General features: G+C 36.0%; 1 protein-coding gene across 3 annotated transcripts in view; it reads left to right on the top strand.

Annotated features, from left to right (window-relative positions):
- LOC129244107 (octopamine receptor Oamb) overlaps positions 1–24,445 on the top strand; it is a 64,079-nt gene that overhangs the window by 34,209 nt on the left and 5,425 nt on the right. The window contains exons 5-6 of one of the 3 annotated variants that reach the window (XM_054881737.1): positions 18,607–19,233; positions 19,309–20,042. The exons of 1 other annotated variant lie outside the window; for it this stretch is intronic. In XM_054881737.1, coding sequence (XP_054737712.1) covers positions 18,607–19,233; positions 19,309–19,553 — 872 coding nt within the window. In that variant the 3' untranslated portion in view covers positions 19,554–20,042. Of the gene's footprint in view, positions 1–18,606; positions 20,043–24,445 lie in introns of those variants that run through there. One more of the 3 variants, XM_054881724.1, reaches the window with a different exon arrangement.

The raw sequence follows: 24,445 nt of genomic DNA, 5'->3' as shown, positions 1-24,445 counted from the left end.
CATGACCATATACCCATGACTCGTCACCAGTTATGACCCTTTTAAGCAAATCTGGATCATTGTTTACGTCATTCAACAATTCCTGAGCGATGCTTATGCGACGTTGTTTTTAGTCAAAATTCAGCAATTTTGGAACAAACTTCGCTGCCACACGCTTCATGCACAAAATTTCCGAAAAGATTACATGGCATGAGCCAACCGATATGCCGACATCTTCAGCAACTTCTCTAATTGTGATTCGACGATTCTTCAGAACAATTTTCACTTTCTCAACATTTTCATCGGTTGTTGCTATGCTGGGATGTCCAGAGCGAGCGTCGTCATTTAAATCTGCTTGACCGTCTGTGAAAAGCTTGTATTCCATTTTTAATTCCAGTTTTTACACAAAATTTTGATGAAATTTCTTTGATCAGTTTAAAAAAAAAAAAAAAATACGCCGAACACGCAAAACTCTTTTCTTATTTATGTCTCCCACAAACAAACTCAATATGCTTTATTGCTAAAACCGTGAACATATTTTCGAGACGAGTATGCCAAAATAAAAAAAATCGAAAATAAAATGTACGTAGCTCGGGAAATTGAAAAATTCATCTTAGTTTTTGAACATACCTCGTATATTTTGTTAACATAAACTTGAGGCAAATACTTACTTGAAGACGGTCTACAAAACATATGAAATAATCGTTTTCTTCTCATTCCTATTTTTGTCGATGATTTATCTGTCGGAAAATAAACCCCTGTACATGTAAACATTGCAGGGAAACGAATGGAATTAAGCCAATATAATCTGAAAAACTTCGAAAGCTGCAAATACTAGGGTGTGCTACTGCGCCGGAATTCACACAATGTATGCACATACGTTTTAGCTGTTGCAACAACTACAAAATTTATCTGCAACTATCAGTTCTTTAAGACTACGTTCCACAATTCCTTAGAGTATATAAAGTAATCACTACTAACCACTATTTTTAGATTTTTTGTTTTTAATTAATTTAATGCATTATTTAAATATTTTAAAATATATTATTTTGCAAAAAAATCGCTGGGCCTAATAACGTGTTTATAAAATTGTTTCCAAGTCGATGCTACAAACGTATCACTCAATTAATTCTAATGCGTAACATCGAGTTCGCAATATTTCAGTAGTACTCGTACGCCATTAGCAATCCCCGTATGTCTTTTAACTGTAGTGTATTTTAGTGAGTGGAAAGTTATAGGACTAGTCGACCTTCGTAGCGCATGTGTTCACTGTTCCGCGGCTGTTATTGTTGTAGCAGTTTATGGGCGGAGTCACCGGTCGTCAACACCATCTAAGGCTAGGCCCAAGAAACATGCTGTTTCCACGGGGTAGGTGCAAAGGGAAAAGGCTAGGAGTAGGATTGTTCCGCATTACTGTAAGAAATAAAAAAATGAATTTACTACAAGTACAAAGTAGAATCCAAATGTTCAAATGTAACAATAATCATCGATAATCGGCTTCTGACGTCATCTAAATGCTGCTAATTTCATTATTTCAATCAAGCGGGTGACGCGTTATCACGTGGTTTGGTCAGATATTCAGTAGTCCTTATATCCTGTTCGGATGCATATTAAACGTGAATTTATTAGAAATGTGATAAGCATATATGTATGTATATAAAACGTAAATATATTTAGTAACTAACTTCCGGTATATGGTATTCGAAAGTTTAAACTAACATGGTTTATACTTGCCTGTGCTATAAGAAAATAAGTTTTTGCTGTATACTTAGTCCTGCCATAAGTTCTATTACAAGTTTGGTCCGTTATAGATATTAAATTATAATATAATAATTTTTTTAAATAGTTTTATTTAATTATGCAAATATTAAAAACAAAAAAAAAACAAATTATAGTTTTTATTCGAAATGGTCACCATTTGCTTTTACACAAGCCTTCAAACGATTAGTTCATTTAGCTGTTGTAGCACGCACGGTTTCCATGGAATTTTTTCTCGAGCGGCTTTTATGGCTGCACTGGTTCGAGCCATGCGAGGACGGCCGCTTCTTTTTCTGTTTCTTACTTCAGACTTTTATCACTCTCGTTAATGCAATCACGGCAATACGATTTTCCTTGATTGAGTTATCAAAGAAATCTGAGAATTTTATTAAAGGACGAAAATTTGCTGAATTAGTTTTAAATTTACACTTAAAATGCCTCCTTCTTTGGCTTCAAATGTCTTAATTAAAATTGGATGATGGTCACTGCCAGTAAATCTTTGTCAATTAACTGTTTGCACCAATATGTATATCTGGAGTAGCGAATGCTATGTCAATATGAGTGAATGTCTGATGAGTTGTGTAATGAGTTGATTGCCCATCATTTAGTTAAATATGGTTGTACTTCTGAATGAATGTAATTGACTTGTTGCCTCTAGCGTTGTTTTTGGGAGAGTCCCTATTATTGTGCCAATTGGGCCTCCTTTGGAAGTAGAGAGTATACGGGTCAGAAAAAGATAGGCTGCTACGTGGGCAATAGGCAGCACTGCGCAAGATTTCGAAAAATTTGTTTCTAATAGCGGTCGCTCCTCGTCAGGCAATGGCAAATCTCCGACTGTATTTCTGCCATAAAAAAGTTTGTCAAAAAAAACGTTTGCCGCTCGGAGTCGGCTTAAAACTGTGGAACAATATCAAGACACACGCCACAAATAGGAGAAGGGGCTCAGCCAAACACCCAAAAAGAGTTTTCGCGCCAAAAAAATATATATATGCATACATATATACATATACTATTTTTCATAGCCTATATTGGGCTTTCATTGAGAAAAGTTTGTTTGTGCTCCGAGATAAAAACAAAGGTAACGTATGAACTTCTTCACGAAGAGTTTTTCTCTTTGACTAGAAGTGAGCAATTACTTAGTTTTTTAACGAGTTCAACCACTGATACAATAGAGTCACAATGCCTTATATGGGGTGTTCGCGTTGGTACCCCATTCCTACTCAGAAACGTTGTGGGTCTATTTTTTATGGAGTGAGAAGTATGAAGAGAAGAAGAGTGGCAAATTATGGCAATGAGTTATTAGAATTGAGTAAGTAAATAGTCGCACCTTGTTTCAAAGTAAATTTCTAAGTTTGTGTAACTCTATTGATTGGAGGATCCCATACGTAAATATATATATTATCTAAACATTTATCTACTATGGCAGAACAAAAAATCGCTCGAAATGCGATTGGTTGATTTTTTCATATATCACCAACATAATCTCGATTTTTTCGTAAACCAAACACTGTCATGACTCTGGTGACGTCAGCCAATCAGCTGATTCTTTCAAATTCGTTGATAGTCGGTTAACGGTCTGATATATATATTCTCACCTCCAGCATTTTTCCTCGTGTCTTTTCACCATGCTGGCAATCTATCATATTATATTTGTAACTTGGCGTTTACATGGGACAGTTGCGCAAAGACAATAGCAGTTCATTCTCAGTTTTTTACTAATGCATTCACAATTCTCTTATTGTCCTCCTCACTGTTTATGATTTTGTGAAGACAGTAAATTGGGCAAATGATTAAGGTAATATAACCGGTGAACTTGGCGATATTTTGTTGTAATTTGTGAAAGAATTGAAGTCAGAGGAAGTAATTTGTTCGAAACAACACTAGCGGCAATTGTTTAAAAGGGAATTGTATTTATAACTGTCTGGATGACTGGGTTAGTAAAAAAATTTTAACTTTTTTGACAGCTAACACGAATTTTAAATTATCTTCAGAGTATTGTCATAGATGAATGGATGCGAAACTCTCTCATTTTGTGTAGGAGGACACCCAGGAACTCGTTTCAATACTTGGTAGCACTGCCAATCTGCTGTCAGAAATAGGGCGCCAAAAATTTCGGTAGTTATTTAAGTTTGTTTTTATGCTAACGGAAAAGTATCGCGACGTACATACATATGTATTTATAATTATTGGTTTTAAAGTAAATTCAATTATACTACGCTCATCCCAAAGGTTGGAAGAGACGACTACACCAGCCCCAAAAGCTTTACACTCTTCACCATGACTTATTTTATGCTGAAAAGTTTCGAACGACTGCTGGAATTGCGCATACGTCAAAAGTCGCTGAAGGCTCACCCTCTGTTTCTATTTCAGCATGCCTATCAAAGTGGGAAATCCTGCGAGTCGGCACTGCAAAACCTTGTTGCTTGTGTAGATCTTGTCATCAACAGGAGGGACTACGCTATAGGCATCTTTTTAGACATATTAGCGTTTGATAATGCCACTTTTGACAGTATGTGCAGCTCTACTCGTAGACACGGCGTAGACCGGGTGCAAGTGAATTGGATTCATTCGATGCTGGCCCGAAGAATCGTCTCGGCGCGTGCAGAGGAAGATCTGTTGATATCATCCAGAGTTAATAGAGGTTGCCCTCAAGGCGGTGTGCTGTCTCCATTGCTCTGGTGCATGATGATCGATCCTCTTCTTACCACCTTAAACGACTCGGGAGTCTACGCACAAGCATATGCGGACGACGTTGCCTGTTTGGTAACAGGCCCTTCGTTTATGAACATCTGCATCTTCACCAGAAGGAGGAAGCTTGGTGGAATCGTTCTGCCTAATCTAAAAGGAGGCATAATCCAGCTATTCAAGGAAATTAAATATCTTGGAGCAATCCTCCATAGTCCACTCCTCTGGAAATCATAAGTTGAAACAGAGTTATCCAAAGCACTGACAGCCTTCTGGCAGTGCAAGGGTGTTTTTGGAAAAACGTGGGGTCTTTCTCCTAGCAAGGTCCTAGGCTATGATAAGACTCATTATGACCTATGCATCAGCGGCCTGGATGAGTAGACTCCCTCTCGTGGGAATCGGGAGGACTTTATCGAGACTACAATGCACTGTGGCCATCTGACTACTTCAGGCCCGGCATTTGACGCTCTGAATAGTCTACAAGAGACACCTTGAAGGACATCTGCAGGCTGAAATACAATGGGAATTGGTACCGCCCCTGTACGGCATTGGACAACAGAGTAGGCATGCACTTCGATTCAATGATTCTTGTGATGCCCCTTGACTCCATGCCATTCAGAGTCGTGCTTAACAAGAGATACAGTGTAGTCAAACTCAGAAAACGCGCCCGGCAAACACTGTTTTCGCATTTTCACTGATGGCTCCAGGACCAAGCCGGCTCCGGCTCAAGAAGCAATGAACTTTGAACTATATGTGTCTGCAGCGACCACCAAGCTGCGCTCTTGGCCTTAGACCCCCCCGCAAACACTTCAAGGGTAGTTGAGTCCTGTAAATTCAGGCCGAACTATGCCGGTAGACATAATAACCTGATGCTAACATGGGTCTCGGGGCACGTGGGTATCGCGGGTAACGAGATCTCTGACTCTGTGGCCAACTTTCTTGGCCCGGAGCTCGTTCTACCACTCCCTTCAGCAGCCATCAAAGCCACGGTTGGCAAACGGGCTACTCTAACCCACAAGGCTGCAGATGGACAAAACTGATATTACCTGCCATGTCCGACCGACTGTAGGAGCCTGGTTGGACTGATGACAGTGCACTCTTTTCAGCATGTGGAGAGGAGGATGAGACGGCGGACCCCTTTCTGTGCGTCTGCCCCGCCTCCGTTCGACTCGTTCGCCTTCGTTCGATTTCTTCGGAGGTCGAGTAGATTTAAAGAAAATTAAAAAGGGAATCCGAGTGCGATACAACGGATTTAATTGTGTCTGAGAGCTGTACTTGCTAGTCTGTCCCGTCAAAAAAAAAAAAATCAATTAAAATGAAACGTTTTAAAGTAATGTGTTTTAGAATTTTCACAAGCCCTCTTATTTCCTCTTCCAAATATGCAGTACAAGGATGATTATGAGAGCACTGCGAAATTCAATCACACTTTATTAAATACATCTTGGGTACGTTTGTAATTCTGTTGAAGTAAATATTTTATACTTTGTCTTATAGGAGTAGATACTTGAATTGGGTTGGAGTTGTGATCTCTTTAATTTGAGAATTTTACATTAATACCTTTGTTACCTATTTTTAAGTTATGAAACATTGAATGTTATCTTCATTAATCGTTATTTTTATTTTACTTTAAGTTATTCTGTTTGTTGTTTGACAAACTTTGTTTTTGCTACCCTCTTTTTATGTTATTTGAAAAGATTGCAAAATTTTACGTATGCCTTTACAATTAAATTCCAAATTTTTTTTTAAATATCTTCATTTTTGTTTCTTCCGGTGTGGCATTACTGACGAATGTTATAAAAAATGCACATTTAGACAGCGCCTTTACGAGAAAAACAGTTTAGGTTGTTTCGTTATACATGCATATGCAAATATGAAAAAAAAGATATTGTTGCGCTTATACATGATTGATTTTATGTGTGCATATTACATTAGCGTGGCAGTTATTTGACCTGTTTTGTTTATATACAATATTTTTTCACTGGCTACCCTCCAGTTTGGTTCCATTCTATATAAAAATGACCTCTGTGAAATTTGGTGCCAATCGGATAGGGGAAAGGTGTGCCCCCGAGCCTTTCAATATGCAAAATTTACCCCAAAATGACAAAAAATTTTAATTTCATTAAAAGTGTGTTTTTTATTTTACATGAGTATATATACAGCGTAAATAAGTAGTAAAAGAATTTAATTGGTAAAGTATATTAAATTATACATGTATAAATTGAAGAAGGAAATTATTATCCATACAGTATTTAGCATATATAGTTCCATATGACGTTTAATTCATTGCAATTTAGTTTAATAACAACATATAAAAAAAAATAAATAACTCATTGAAGGAAATAAAATAAAAATGATTTAAAAATCTTTATTTTTAGATATAGTTTGTTTATTGCTGTCTGGGAACTTCTGTCGATAGTCACTTACAACTTGGAGCACGTACTGCATTTGTCGCTCGTTTTTTGTATATAACTTATTAAAATCCTCTACTAGTTTAACACCTCTCTCCGCCGTATCATTTGTTACTTTAAGTTTATTAACTACTTTTAAAGCTTGGACGAAATCTTCATGTTTGTGCCACCGGGCAGGATCTGTGCATAGGAATTCGTCATTTATGTTAAATCTTGCAAAGAATCGTTTTGTTTTGTTGGAGACAAATTGTTCAAGTCCTTGGTTTAATAATTCAGGAACTTGGCTTGTTTCCACGGTTATCCTTTTAATACTTTTTTCACATTCAGCATCAGTTTCACAATTCAACGCCTTTACCATTTTAATTTTTGATTCTGCCGTCACATTTGGGTCAAAGAAGGCCAAGGCGATGGATTCAGGTGATAAATACCACAAATGATTTTTGATTTTTTGTAAAGCCACGTCAACTGTCCGGTATTTATAAATTTTGAACACTGAAATCCAAAAATGGTGCTTTGGCTGCAGAAGGTGCACAAAACCACATACCGATATATATACCGATAAGGAAAATGCAAATATCACAAATTGCCTTTTTCTCACGCGGTTATAATTTAAATTCATCGCGAAACATGAATATCTTAAAGCAATAAATAGCCTTAGCCATCCACCTTGCATGATGGATAGCTCCTGGAGCACGGAAGGATACTCCCCGAGATGTTATTTCGCCAAGAAAAATAGCAGCCAATTGTAAAAATTCTCGATAATCCTCTCTCGGTTTTTGTTCTTGCAACGTGCTTCGTATAAAATCAAGAACTCGGGAAACATCGACCGGATCCAAATGTTTTCTGATCTTCTTATTCACGATTCCGGTTTTAAAATTATTTACATTTATTTTAGGCCAAGCAGTTTGGAACTTTTTTAAGATTGGTACGGTTGGGCCGGTAGTTTTACCCATCTTCTCCTCGAAAGCGGCTTTTAAAATGATTTCGTATATGTGACGGCGGCAAGGCAAATATAAGAGATCTTTTTCTAGAAAGCTTTCAATCAAAACACACGCATCATTAAAAGCGCCCGTATTAGAGGCAGTAGTGTCAAAAACCAATGCTTTTACGTAGTCCTGAAGGCAACATTCCGCAAGGGTTTCGCAAACAGCTGTTGCCTGTTCTTTTCCACTCCCTGATTGCAGTTCAAGTACTCCAAGAAGTTGATCAGCACCGCAATTTGAAAGAATAACAGGAAGTCGGTCTACTGTCTCTTTACCTGTTAGTGATGGCAGTAATTTACTATCCCAATGTATCGTAGCGGCAGGCAATTCCTTATCCTTAAAGATATTTTTGATTTCAGTAGCTTTCTTTTTGCGGAGTTTCTCACGAGAATTGTTAATAGACCACCTATTGATCGCAAAAGTCTCCACATCTTGACCAAGGGCTTCAAGTGTAGCTATAAGAATATGAACTGCATTCCTGTCACTGATCTTGCACTTATCCAAAGCAGCAGCAAGCTTAGGAGTTATTATTATTTGTCGTCCTCTTTTTTGTCTTGCTGGTACAGACAAATGTTCTGAGCGTTGCGGAATTTCCTCTGAAGCACGCGCTTCTAAATCTTCTCCGCTGCTTGAACTCGACGTCATCAGTATATCAGATTGAGCTAGAAATAGTATTAACAATATAAGTACGATTTATTTCGATATACATAAATATTCATGTTAAATAGGTAGCTAGAGAAAATGAAGAACTTCATTATTGCTTCGTTCTTTTTTCTTCTCCTCTCGTAATTTTCGCTCAGAAACTGGAGTCTCTTTCGCACTTAGCTGGTAATCAATTCCATACATAAACCCCGGGCGTCCTTTCATCCGCTGATTGTTTAAGAACTGCTTATCTTCTTCAATGGATATGATATTCAATGCATTGGCGTGTGCAATATCGAAGAGATCCTCGAGTTTTTCAACGAAATCTTTTTCTTTTTTCTTATGATCCATCGACGTTCTTGCAGCATGCTTTTGAAGTTGCCGCCATTGCTGATAGAGACCATCTAACTTTGGTATACAGTTCTTTAGTTCTTGCGTCGGAATTCGGGCTTTCTCCCAATATATCATCACTTCCCGCACAGCTAGTGAAGCATTGCCTCGTATTGTTAACTTACACACCCGTAAATTGAAAAAAAAAAATTTGTAACGTTTGTTTTACAGATGGAAGTTTGTTTCCAAAAATTTCAATTGAATAATACCCGAGTAGATAAACTTTTTCTCGTAATAGAGGTCGCGACATTGTACTCCGAATGTTTTCACTTCAAATATTGTACGCAACTAATGATTTTTTTAAAAAACTTCAATACAAAACTTTTTTAGCCATAAAAATTTGAATTACGTACGTTAGTCAAAACGCGAACCCAATTTTTTATGCGCGGAAATCTGTTTGAAGAAATCTATTTTCATTTCGAATTTCAAAATGTGATCAGTTGATAAGTTATCTCACATATTTTAACTTCCGTTTTGTTTTTGTAATTCAGAAATTGAAGAAAAATGGAAAATTTTTGACAGAGTTGTCAAAAAGCAAGGGTTGAACGACTTGGTAGATTCTGCATTGAATATTGTAATTTTGTAAAAATTCTCGATAATCCTCTCTCGGTTTTTGTTCTTGCAACGTGCTTCGTATAAAATCAAGAACTCGGGAAACATCGACCGGATCCAAATGTTTTCTGATCTTCTTATTCACGATTCCGGTTTTAAAATTATTTACATTTATTTTAGGCCAAGCAGTTTGGAACTTTTTTAAGATTGGTACGGTTGGGCCGGTAGTTTTACCCATCTTCTCCTCGAAAGCGGCTTTTAAAATGATTTCGTATATGTGACGGCGGCAAGGCAAATATAAGAGATCTTTTTCTAGAAAGCTTTCAATCAAAACACACGCATCATTAAAAGCGCCCGTATTAGAGGCAGTAGTGTCAAAAACCAATGCTTTTACGTAGTCCTGAAGGCAACATTCCGCAAGGGTTTCGCAAACAGCTGTTGCCTGTTCTTTTCCACTCCCTGATTGCAGTTCAAGTACTCCAAGAAGTTGATCAGCACCGCAATTTGAAAGAATAACAGGAAGTCGGTCTACTGTCTCTTTACCTGTTAGTGATGGCAGTAATTTACTATCCCAATGTATCGTAGCGGCAGGCAATTCCTTATCCTTAAAGATATTTTTGATTTCAGTAGCTTTCTTTTTGCGGAGTTTCTCACGAGAATTGTTAATAGACCACCTATTGATCGCAAAAGTCTCCACATCTTGACCAAGGGCTTCAAGTGTAGCTATAAGAATATGAACTGCATTCCTGTCACTGATCTTGCACTTATCCAAAGCAGCAGCAAGCTTAGGAGTTATTATTATTTGTCGTCCTCTTTTTTGTCTTGCTGGTACAGACAAATGTTCTGAGCGTTGCGGAATTTCCTCTGAAGCACGCGCTTCTAAATCTTCTCCGCTGCTTGAACTCGACGTCATCAGTATATCAGATTGAGCTAGAAATAGTATTAACAATATAAGTACGATTTATTTCGATATACATAAATATTCATGTTAAATAGGTAGCTAGAGAAAATGAAGAACTTCATTATTGCTTCGTTCTTTTTTCTTCTCCTCTCGTAATTTTCGCTCAGAAACTGGAGTCTCTTTCGCACTTAGCTGGTAATCAATTCCATACATAAACCCCGGGCGTCCTTTCATCCGCTGATTGTTTAAGAACTGCTTATCTTCTTCAATGGATATGATATTCAATGCATTGGCGTGTGCAATATCGAAGAGATCCTCGAGTTTTTCAACGAAATCTTTTTCTTTTTTCTTATGATCCATCGACGTTCTTGCAGCATGCTTTTGAAGTTGCCGCCATTGCTGATAGAGACCATCTAACTTTGGTATACAGTTCTTTAGTTCTTGCGTCGGAATTCGGGCTTTCTCCCAATATATCATCACTTCCCGCACAGCTAGTGAAGCATTGCCTCGTATTGTTAACTTACACATCCGTAAATTGAAAAAAAAAAATTTGTAACGTTTGTTTTACAGATGGAAGTTTGTTTCCAAAAATTTCAATTGAATAATACCCGAGTAGATAAACTTTTTCTCGTAATAGAGGTCGCGACATTGTACTCCGAATGTTTTCACTTCAAATATTGTACGCAACTAATGATTTTTTTAAAAAACTTCAATACAAAACTTTTTTAGCCATAAAAATTTGAATTACGTACGTTAGTCAAAACGCGAACCCAATTTTTTATGCGCGGAAATCTGTTTGAAGAAATCTATTTTCATTTCGAATTTCAAAATGTGATCAGTTGATAAGTTATCTCACATATTTTAACTTCCGTTTTGTTTTTGTAATTCAGAAATTGAAGAAAAATGGAAAATTTTTGACAGAGTTGTCAAAAAGCAAGGGTTGAACGACTTGGTAGATTCTGCATTGAATATATTTTTTTAAGCGTAATAATTTGAATTATCATTGTAATGTGATAAACTAAGTGCTCGGCTACTTTACTTACTACTAGTACTTATACTACGAATTTTCGGGTTTTTTGAAACTTTGAAGGCCCGGGGGCACACGTTCCACTTACCAGATATACTTCAAACTTTTTTTCCACCATTTTTATATATAAAGGAACCAATCTGGGGGGTAGCACCAATAAAAAAATAATCTTGCAAAATAACTGCCACCCTAATATTACATGCATGACGTCGAAAATATATAAAATAAATTATATTACAGGATAACATGTACAATCCTTTTTATGAATACATGATTAGGGTTAATAGATGAAACTTTGAGGTGAGAAATGCGTGGTTTTTTTATTTTGGTGTGATGAAAAACTAAGTGTGCTGTCTATATTGTCAGTGTCCTAAAATTCCTTACTAGAGAGCCTTTCAAAACTCAGTTGTACTAAAAATATTATACGAAACATTAACTCCCATTCTCATGTAAACTCATTATCTGGTAAAACAAAACGAAAAATATTTTATTGTGATACATAATAGTTACATATTATTTAAATATTTATGCCACAAAAATGTAGATAATGTCATACTTGCCACGCATGTACAATATATAATATTTATTTACATACTTATTTGTATTTGTCTATGAATATTGAGAAAATAAACTTTATATCTTAAAAAAAAAGGTAATAGCCAAATGCTGTATATTCTTTGCGTTTCAATAGCTACAAGGAAAAGAGGGTAAATAAAAGGGTTAGAGCTTAAACATAAGTATACATATAAAGTGAAGGGAAAAAAATTAAATTTCGCCCTAGCTTTAATTTTTGTATTTTAAAAGGTAATATTTCGCCATTTGTGCCTGAATTGTTAGGCCCGAACGTACACAAAAGTACATAATTTATTTACCCTTTACCTTTATAGTTTTTCGAAAAATCAACAAAGATGCAAGAGATATTTAGAAATTGGCAACGAATACTCAACATGTCAATATTTTATTTTTCATCTTCTATTAGATCTGCTAAACAGTTCGCTTTCTGTAATGCCATGTGAAATAAATTCTTTTCAAAAATATTTTCTACCTACATTTATTTTTACTTTCTGATGCCATCCTTGACTACATGTATACTTATGTGATGGTGCCATTATAGTTATTTTTCTCCTCTTTTCACCTATTTTTACTAATGTTGCCCGACTTCAGCTGATGACTCGATTGCTTGCTCAAAAAATCGATACTAATTTAGTTTTATGTAAGCCAAATAGGTAGAAAATACAGCAAATCAATCAAGGTCATGCGGAAGGTTTAATAAATCTCATTTCACATTAAACATATTGGCTCGTGGTCACACTCAATCATAGAAGCATACTTTAGTTAGTAAAATACTAAAAAGAAAAACCGGACTTTATTTTTAGTTTTGCCACAATCAGTTTAGTACTTTACATGGTGCTAACTAACGACATTGTCAATCGGTAAATACGCAGAAATGCCAACGCTACAGAAATAGCAGAAAATAGTAGCTGGTGGGAAAAATATCATAAATGAACTAATGAATATATTTTATCGAAGGATATTTTTAAACTTGAGAATTTCACCGCAAAATACGGCTTTGTCGTTAAAAATCATTAAAAATAAGTTTCAAAAGACATTTTATGTTTGTATATTAAGTGAAAGAATATAACAATTAATATACCACCCGCTTTCAGGATTCATACATAAATAAATAAGCTGATATGTATGTGTTTATTATTGTAGCTTAGAGCAGGCAAATTGTGGAGGATAATTAAAGGGTGGTTAAGTTTCAAGGGCCGGTGTTGATTTTGAATAAAATACAATATTTTTAGGAAATTATTGTCATTTCTCTTTATTATGATAATATTGGTTTAGCTCAATTACGGCCAAATAGCCGCCGCGGTCTCGGCGCCACACCTCCATCTGATGGTCCAAATTTTCGATGACGCTGAGGCATAATTGAGGTTTTATGCCGTTAATGTGCCGAATTATCTCATCCTTTAGCTCTTGAATTGTTGCTGGCTTATCGACGTACACCTTTTCTTTCAAATAACCCCAAACAAAGAAGTCCAAGAGTGTCGTTGACGTTTAGGTGTGGTTCACATTCAACATCGGCTCTTGAAATTTAACCACCCTTTATTAATAAATGCAGGTATGTGGCCTCTACTGAAGTTGAATAGGTTTTTAGAGTATCTGCTTTCTGCAATTGATACTCGGTTAGTAGCGTCCTCCAAAAACATATAAAACTAAGAAGATATCGTTTAATGTAATTAATTTTGCAGGATTTAATTCAAGGTGTAGCACTCACATGAAGATTTCCGTTTTTTGGCAAAGTTGAGTTATGAAGCACAGCAGCACCGACAACCACATCTTTAACAGCATCTAGGTCAACCCTCAACCTCTCGAAAACTGAACAAAGCTTAGATTCCATCTCTCCATTTGAGCACTCTATTCTGAAACGTGTAGCAATATCGTCCCTGATATATCCGAAAAACAATCATTGAGAAGTATATTATACCTATATATTGAGAAATATATATGTATATATATATATATATATATATTGGGAAATATATTCTGGAATCCTTTTTATAAGTTCTACTATTCCGATTTTATTGTGGAAGGATTTTTAACCGGAGTCAAAACTTAAGATGAATCTACTTAATCTGAATCTGCGACTAGTACACCGTTATATGCTTTCTAACGAACGAGTTTTTAGCTGGCAATTGCTACAAATTTGGCGTCATGCTTGGAACCATGTGACCTCGCATCGATGTCAAGAATCTTGCAATCTGCATCAGAAACTGTTTTATCTATAACATTATGGCAGCGGTTCGTTAGCTGAGCATTTAAAGAATAGTATACTTTCTTATTCAGTCGACAGCATTCATCACAGTAGGAAACTAAAGTGATCGGTAAAATTGGGTTTTTACATCGCTAATTTCATTTCTGCTCAGGAATCAAACAGAGTACAACATAAACATTAGAATACTTTGGGATATTTCTTATTATACTTCCAAAGGTATACTGGAATAAATCGTGCAGATTAGCTATAATAAAGGGTTTTCCAAAAACAGGTGTTATTTAGATTAGATTAGAGATGATTACCTATTATGGCCTGAATTGGATGGTATTGATCTGGACAACGTTTATTTTCAACAAGACGGCGCTGCGTGCCACACAAGAAACGAAACCATTGATCTTTTACAGGAAAAGTTTCCGGACCGTGTGATCTCTCGAAAAGGTGATCACAATTGGCCACCGAGATTTTGTGATTTAACGACTTGTGGCTTTTTTCTTTAGGGCCACGTGAAAGAGAAGGTCTACGCCAACAGCCCAGGGTCGATTTAAGACCTCTAAGACGGAGTTCGTGAGACTATCGAGGACATAGGGCAGCCACTTTGCAAATTCGGTTACGGAAAATTTCATGAAAAGGATATTGTCCTGTAAGCGTGGTCGTGGTGGTCATTTGCCTGATGTTATTTTCCACTACTAACGGCATGCCTTCCTCTTTATAATGAAATAAATATCCGATCATTTATATTAAAAAATATCATTTTCTTTGAATATAACACCTCTTATTAGATAACCTTATATATTGCTATGAATTCTTCTTGATTGGCGAGATAACCGCTTACACGATTTTGGCCGATTTTAACAAAGCGCGACAGTCGTTTCGTTCCCGCGCTAACCGGCGCCAGTTGGAAACACCAAGTGAAGCCAAGTTCTTCTCCACCTGATCTTTCCAACGCAGAGATGACCTTCATCTACCTCTACTGCCACCAGCTGGTACCGCATCGAATACTTTCAGAGCCGGAGCATTTATATCCATTCGGACGACATGACCCAGCCAACGTAACCGCTGGATCTTTATTCGCTGCGCTATGTCTATGTCGTCGTAAGCTCATACAGCTCATCATTCCATCGCCTGCGATATTCGCCGTTGCCAACGTGCAAAGGTCCAAGAATCTTACACAGAATCTTTACTACTCAATTGCCTACTTAGTCCAAAGTAGCACTTGTTATAGCCTAAGTATACGAAGTCCTTTACAACCTCGAAATCATAACTGTCAACAGTGACGTGGGTGCCGATACGCGACCTGTTAGCATACCTATGATAGTTCTGCATTCCTTTCGCGAGAGCGTAAGTACGAATTGAGTGAGTTTTTTGTCGTTGGTTCTACACAAGAGTTTTGTTGTTTTGCATGTGGTCAGGTTAGTCCACCTAGCTTTCACTTGCCTTTTCATGTGGTCGTCCATTTCATTGTATATTGTGTTTAGCGGTCTCGGTATGTCGTTCTCTTGTTCAAATGGTAGTCTCACAGCACTTTTTGATATCTCATCTACTATTTCGTTCCCTATAATGCCTTTGTGACCAGGTACCCAGTAGATATGCAGCCTACTGTTTTCGGCTAGCCTTTCTATGGCCTCCCTGCTCCGTCGAACATTTTTGGATTTAATACAATATGAGCTTATTGCTCTTATTGCTGCTTGACTATCATTGTAATATCGCGTCTAAACTTATATGTACTTTGGTTTTGTACATAACATTATCGTTTGTGTGCCCTCGAATCTGAAATTTGTTATACCGCAGCCCCAGATAGATATACATAAGTATTTAGTAACCTAACTTAATAAAACTAATTGTATATGGGCACACAGATACGTACACTGATTATGTAGTATACATAAATATATCTTATATATAAAATAAAGTCAACTTTTTGTGTGTGTTCGCTAACCGGCCGTGTCTTTGCACCGAATTAAACCAAACTTATACACATTGTTAAGTAGGTATTGAAGATGGTTTACGTATAGTTTGGATGCCTATTGGTGGATAGGGCTCGAGATATAGGTCAAAACGTGGACCCGGGTAACCTTCGGATGCGTATGTACAATATGGGTATCAAATGGAAGCTGTTGGTGAATGCTTTAGTTCAGAGTATTTTTCATGCCGCTCCGTGACTAGGGTCTCGAGATAGAGACAACGTGGAGCCTAGAATGTGTTTGTACAATATGGATATCAAATGAAAGCTGTTGATAAGTGCTTTAATTCAGGGTAATTTTCATACCTATTGATGACTAGGGTCTCGAAATATATGCCAAAACATGGACCCGCCGTGTCTTTGCACCGAATTAAACCAAACTTGCACACATTGTTAAGTAGGATGGTTTCCGTATAGTTTGGATACCTATTGCCAGATAGGGTCTTGAGATATAGGTCAAAACGTGGACCCGGGTAACCTTCGGATGTGTATGTACAATATGGGTATCAAATGGAAGCTGTTGGTGAATGCTTTAGTTCAGAGTATTTTTCATGCCGCTCCGTGACTAGGGTTTCGAGATAGAGACTAACACGTGGGCCCTAGAATGTGTTTGTACAATATGGATATCAATTGGAAGCTGTTGGTGAATGCTTTAGTACAGAGTATTTTTCATGCCGCTGCGAGACTGGGGTCTCGAGATATAGGTCAAAACGTGGACCCGGGTAACCTTTGGTTGTGGATGTGCAATATGGGCATCAAATGAAAGCTGTCGATAAGTGCTTTAATGCGGGGTAATCTTCATACCTATTGATGGCTAGGGTCTCGAAATATATGCCAAAACGTGGACCCGCCGTGTCTTTGTCCAGCGAAGCGGGCCGGGTTTGCTAGTATTATATAAAATTAAAATTATATAAATTTGAATTATTTAAACAAATCCTACCAGTTAATATAATTTTTGTTCGAGATTGTGGCTATGCTATTTCGTTTTCAATGGTTGTTTTTTTTTTGGATATGGTACGTGGTGTTGTGATCGAGATATCATATTTCCAGAAATCGCATTTATGTTCTAATTTCTTTCATTTTCAGAATATGTGTATATACTAAAACATATGCATTTATGTATGTAATATTAGCTGTTGCATATCCGTCTGCGCTTGAATGAAGCCTCTTTTGGCGAATAGATGAAGCAGGCTCGATTAACTTGATGAAAAATTTGCATGCGAAAGCAACAACAAATTTATCGAGTAAGATTCGCCGTTAGCGAGTATGGCTATAGCTCATTGGACTATTCATATTTAGAACAGACATTAGCTACCTAAGGAAAAAACATTTTGCGATGAAAATATGGCATCGAATTTGACTCCGTTTTTTTTTGTGAGCTTCCGTGAATAACCTATATTAAGCAAACAATCCATTAATGGGAGGCCCTTAAGGCGAATATCAAGCAAGCCACTTGTAAGATTTGGTTAGAAATCTAAGGAAACTGATTAAAAATATGTATAAAAATATAAAGTATAATATGAATTTGACTTCTTTTCAATAAACCCAATGTTTGGCTACACAATATAGACTTTGGAATTAAGTTTGCAATATTTTCCAACATTTCGCGGGGATATGATTCTGACTTTCCGTTGAGATGTCTAACAATCTAAGTATTCTATATAAAAAAACTGTGTGGACCACCTTGTATAATAAAGATTACTGGAGCGTGACTATGCTATCAAATATTATATCAATAATTTAAATGTTTCCTCAATATTATTTCCACTGTCTTCCTTGTGTGAGTAAATTTTAATGCTATCAATTTCTTAACACTCCAATGTTCCTTTTTTCATCTTAATATTGTGATTAAAGTATAGTTAATTAATTAAGGTTTATTTTGAAACTGATAATGCTTTTTTCAATAGACCAAAAATTATTATGCAATTTCTGCATTTGAGATGAATTTCAATTCATCTATCACCTATGTGCCTCTGGGAATTAACTCCTTAACTAAACATCGTAGTACACATATAAAATTAATTATTAACCAAATTTTCTAAAAGTATTCAAAAGTATTCAAGGTATTCATGAAAAAATATATTTTAAAATTAAATTACTGACCGAACTTCTTACCTATGTACTTACTATACACATTTGTATGCAAGTAATGATTGATCGAATACATATTCTATCGGTCATTGCAGTTCAAATAATATAACTCTTTAATTGGATAAACTGACAGCTAAAATCAAAACTCAATGGTCGATTTTATCTCCATGTGTGTTTATGAGTATGAATGTACTTTTCCCTTTTCTAGCAATCCGAGTAAAGTTTTTAAATATCTTCCAAAATATTTGCTCGCATCCTCATCTGTACAATTTCCAATATTATTTACCCTTCCCTGTTGTCGGTTTTAATCTACGTTTAATCGCACAATCACTTACTAATATATACTCATAGTTACATGTAGTCAGCGTGTCCAAAATTAATTTTCTCTTAACATTTTTGATACCAAGCTAAAATGCATCTCTGGTGTCGAACCTCCATCATTTACTTTCAGGCAGTCCTCGTGATCCAAGCAACAATAAAGTCAATGATTCTCAGCTAATCTTACGTATACATCGCGGCCGTCCATGCAATACCCCACAACGTACTCCCCTATCCGTGCACTCCATGTCGTCCACGCTTAGTATGAATAGCAACGGTGAAGATAGCTATCCTACACCGCACCACCAAAGTGTCACAACTCAGTCGAACACTCCAAAGCGCGCCACTTCGATGCGCATACATCGGCAACGACATGAAAAAATATCTATCAAGGTGTCTTTCCCTTCAACTGAAAATATGCTATCTGACTCACACTCAACCCTTGTTAGCTCAAATTTGGCTTATTCTACAAACAACAAACCAACGCTTACGAATGGACGACGTGCTTCCTTCAAGACAAGTCTGTTCGAGATCGGTGAAACGACTTTTAATACAGACAATTGTGTAGGCAATACAAGGGGTTGTGTGGCCGATGGCCAGCGGGACATAGAGGCGGCTGTAGGGGACATCGGCTCTGGGAGCAACTCATCAGGGAAGAAACGTGGATATAAGCGCAATGCCAAATTCCAGGCAAAACGCTTCCGCATGGAGACAAAGGCGGCCAAGACGCTTGCCATAATCGTTGGCGGCTTTATCTTTTGTTGGTTGCCCTTTTTTACTATTTATCTGATACGTGCCTTTTGTGAAGAATGTATCGAGCCAACTGTTTTTTCAGTGCTTTTCTGGCTTGGTTATTGCAATTCAGCGGTCAATCCCCTCATCTACGCTCTGTTTTCGAACGAGTTCCGTATCGCTTTCAAACGTATTATCTGCCGTTGCGTGTGTACCCGTAGTGGATTCCGTGCATCTGAGAATTTCCATATGATTGCTGCTCGCGCACTGATGGCACCGGCTACCTTTCACAAAACGATCTCTGGTTCTGGCTCAGATGATGAGGATGCTGGGATAAATTTTAGCTGATTCCATGACAGCGTTGGTGATGTGGATACTCCATTACAGCGGATGGCGAGTTTGCTACGACAAAATGCGGAGAGCAGAGGAGAGCGACGCGGTGGTTTCTGCAAGGGCAAGGTGTTGTAGAGCTGGTAATGGGCTCAGATAAAGTAAGGCTTGGAAATAAATTGTACCCATAATAAAATATCTCGATTAAAGGCAAGTTGCAATTACTAATATCGGTACCTGTTGGTAAATTCATACATAAGTACTTGCATATTCATACATACATTGAAAAAATTTCATTTACTGATTTTGTGCGCTCAGTCTCCGAAAAATTTGTAAACATTTATTTCGCACAATATACTCACAAGCGTTGCAGTTGCGTCGGCAAACGACGTTGGTATAATGGCAATAATTTTAAAAATTTAAAGTACTTACCTTTACATGAAATGATATCAATATTTAGGGTTATATACACAAATCTATATTATTGCTTTCATATACAAATTTGTATAAAAATACGGTATAGTATATACATTATATATTTAGTTACTTAAGTGTTTACAGTACTGAAACCTTAACAATATAAACAATTCTAATTTACAAGCATATGTACATACATATGTATATACATAGATGCATACACATATGTATATTCCAAAGACTTCTACATAAAGAGTATTACATGTATGCACTAAGATACTTTTAAACTGCTAGAAATTTGTAATTGAAACTCAAAGCAGTATTAAATATTATTATATAAAATGTAAAAAAAAGAAATGACAATAAAATAAGAAATAATTCTAGTTTTTAAATTTTAAAGCTAAGTTTTGATTCTTGATTCACATGTGTTTTATTAACACGATTTTGTTTTTGTTTCTCCAGAAGAGCATAACCCATGAGTCAGTTATTAGTATAAGAACCACAAAATCCTAAATATTATAAAACCTCCCAATGCAATTCCTATGAAATTCCTGTCCTTGACTTGTCCTGTCCTTGAGTTTCGCAACTAAATGAATAATACGCCAAGATATTTAATAATTTCTTTCACAAATACGATGTTTGAGCATTATTCCTAAAGCAATTTGTTGCTTAAACCACTAAAAGGGTTCAAGCCAAATGGCAAACTTAAAAGGGTCACGCCGCTAGTGATTTCAAATGTCTTTCTTGTTTTTAAGTAATTATCTTTGGGGACACTTCCTTAACTTTGAAAAGGCACGAAAGCACCGAAACTCTCGAAACTTTTCCATCCCCAAAGAGATACTGCCATTTGAATGAAACTAATTTTAGAATGGATATAATATTGTAAATTGAAAGCAAATGAAGTTTTATAAAACTAATTGCCATTTTTACGCTTTATCGTGGTTTTTTCACTCCCTTCAGGGCTATGTCTTGCTGGCAAAAGAATTGTGCTTATATTATAAATTGGAATACAATCCTATTTGGAAAAATAGTAGGAAAATTTATTTGCCAAAAATTGAAAAACGAAAGAGCGTTTAAAGAGTACCTAAAGTAGTAAAGAGAGCACCAACATGGCTCGTTTAGTATGAACACAAAACGTTTTCAAAATACAGGATGAATATGAATATGATCCCAACTTGGAAAAGTAAAAAACTAAAATTTTAAAGAGCTTTTAAAGAGCATTTACATAGTTCGTCCTATATGGATGCGAAATATTTCCAAAATGTAGGAAGGATCACAATTTGCAAAGAGAAAATGTGGGGTTTGCCCAAATAGTCTAGCTTAGGAAATAAATTCATGCCGAAATTTAGCGTAGAAAAGAACTGTGTAAAAATGGTTCTTGTTGTCCATTTATAACAACTATATAATATTAATGATTAAGATTTTAGTGATGAAAATGGTTTTTGTAATTGTTTTCTAATAGATGTAGCTCCCCGATAGGTAATGGCAAAATTTACGAATGAATTTGTGCCATAAAACTCAGTATTGCACAATAACTCTCTAAATTGCTCCATATAATTGTATGACCAATACTTTTTCTAATACTTGTTGTAGGAGGAGCTCGGCCAAATACCTAACACGCCAATTATTTTTTTTTTTATTTTACATGCATATGCACATACATATATTAATTTCCTCTAAATAGAAATGTCATAGCTTAGTCACGTATAGTTCTTTATTAAGTATCTTTATTAAGTAATCAGTTGTATATAAGTACATATGATTATTAACAGAAAAACTAAATGCTATTCCTAAAACCTTAAACTACAAAAAAATGCGTAACCAATTTTAAAAATTTTTATTTCAAGTTTTAATTTTGTTTTCTCCTGTAAGTGTTCATCAAATTCCGCTTTTGTTCATCATTTCATTTAACAAACGGACTGTTGCATATTTCATTGTTCAATTCCTTCCCACTCTTGCATTCTTGTTCTCATTTTCACATTTCTCCCACGAATTTAATAAGCCTTTTTGCTCAACAGTATACAAATGTTTCTCTTTTACATTTCATACTAATTATATTTTGCGGTTAAAATTGTTAACACTTTATCTTTGTCATTTTGATGCGCATGAATTATTATCATTGTTCTTTTTGTTGCTGTAGCTGTTCATCAAGCCCGGTACTGTTCATCATCAGTACGGTGTAGTTACCGATACAGGTACCGCTGTTTCGACGGAATAGGTCCAAACGGAGAGGGGTGTTAGGTGAATGGGTTTAAGGGGGCATGGGAACAGATGGTTAGTATCGGACGAACGATACGAACCGAATGTCGTTTAATGTCTGTAAGTAACCTGTCTGATCCAGTAGTTTTATTTCTGTTCGATCGTGGATCTCGTCAGCACAGTAGCAACAGTTCTTTGGAGGAGTGAGGTTCAGGGCACTAGATAGATCGGAAAAAGACTCGGGCCATTTCGCTACGCGGCTACCATATTAGTTTTATTTTTTTTTTTTCCTTGTTCTCTCCACTCGGGAGCATAGGGCCTCGACAAGATTCAGTCTTGCGTTGGTTTCGTTAAACTATTTGTGCCATCCATATGTGTGTCACATTTTTCTTGCAGAAGGATCATACAGAATGTCGAGGACTTCGCTAAAGGTGTGTCTGCGCTGTTGCCGCTATTACTGTGTCATTTTCTTTTGTCTTTTTCTTGTTTTAGCAATGCAAGTACTGCGCTGACTTTTGTGCGGGAGTAAGGATTGGAAGGATAAGGTTGTTGGGATTGAGGAATGAAATTATTGTTTTATTTTTATTTTTTTTTTTATGAGAAACTAGGAAAGTAGGTACGTTTTGAAAAGTGCGAGGACCGTGCTTTACGTGGGACTCGAACATACAAACTCTGAGATGGCAGGCTAGTGAACTATACAACCGTTATGTTATTGCATAACATATATTAATACTATGGCTAGTTTAGAGAAGATAGTGGCCATTTATTTGTTGTCCATTCCACCAATGTTAATTGCCTTTCGTACTATCCCCATGGAATCGTATATAGGTATATCACTTGGTTCTTGTTTGCACATTGTTCCTATATATGTATATATGTATATACTATGTTATACACTAAGCTATTGGATAAATTAATAGATTCATTTTTACATTGAGCAACTTTTTCAGTACACATTTTCCGTGTTTGAAGGCTAGTGAAATTAAATTACACATTTGGCATATATTATTTATTATTGGGTATTTAAAAATAGTTATAATTGCACTATTGAAGGTACACACCCGGATATCAGAATATTTTAAAAACTTAATTGCTGGAATATCATGATTTGTTGTGAATTATTTTATTTAAACCGAGGATACCAGAGAAAAGGATCCCTGTTTTTGCAAAATTTATTGCATTCTTGATTATTTTGAATTCTTTATAAACTACTCTAAGGATTAACTTTTCAGTTATTGATTCTAGGCCTAATGTTTCTAAGATTTTTTCAAATTGAGCATTTATCTTACTTATGATGCAGTGTTCCCGTTACATATTTTAAAATTGAGCCTAACAAATTAAGGACGCGTTTTGATCCATTTTAAAATTTAAATCAAATTTCGGTCACTCCACACTTCTGGCAAAAAACTTTAGATTTGAAAAGATGTGAGGCAAAAAAGAATTATTTACATATATTGATGTTGATGTTGTACATTTAGCATCTTTATTTTATTTTGATAATTCTTTAAGAAATTATTTCATAACTTATTTTTCTGGTTGGGTGTAATTTATACTTTATACTTCAACTTATCGAATTATTAGTAATTTTTTTTTTTGAAATTTTATTTTATCAACTTTACACAAATAATTTATAAGTAAAATATATTTAAAGGTGATGCTTTTCTTTGTGAAAACTCATATTGAATACATATTCAATTGAACCTTATGAAAACGATCTTCAAACTATTTTAAAGATATATAGCATATGCTGGATTTTGGCGAGATTTTAGATGTATTAGATTGTGTGGTAATGCTGGTAATGTGGTAATGGGACTTCGCTAAATTTGGTGTGTCTGCGCTATTGCCGCTATTACTGTGTGATTTTCTTTTGTCTTTTTTTTGTTTTAGCAATGCAAGTACTGCGCTGACTTTTGTGCGGGAGTAAGGATTGTAAGGATAAGGTTGTTGGGATTGAGGAATGAAATTATTGTTTTATTTTTATTTTTTTTTTATGAGAAACTAGGAAAGTAGGTACGTTTTGAAAAGTGCGAGGACCGTGCTTTACGTGGGACTCGAACATACAAACTCTGAGATGGCAGGCTAGTGAACTAGACAACCGTTATGTTATTGCATAACATACGGGTTGGCCATATTAAACTGACCCATGTGATTATTAAAAAAATATGTTTTGTGTTTCATTGTGAAAAACATTTAATTTAGTTCAAGGAGATTCGTTTACATCACTTTTTGAATATGATATCGCGCAAGTGGTCGCCCTTAGCTCGTATAGCGTAATGTGCCCGTTTTTCGGCGTT

Source organism: Anastrepha obliqua, chromosome 1, assembly GCF_027943255.1.
Source record: "Anastrepha obliqua isolate idAnaObli1 chromosome 1, idAnaObli1_1.0, whole genome shotgun sequence".
In the NCBI taxonomy this organism is placed as follows: domain Eukaryota; kingdom Metazoa; phylum Arthropoda; class Insecta; order Diptera; family Tephritidae; genus Anastrepha; species Anastrepha obliqua.
The sequence above is the reverse complement of the archived record's forward strand: the minus strand, read 5'-3'. Positions and strand labels throughout refer to the sequence as shown.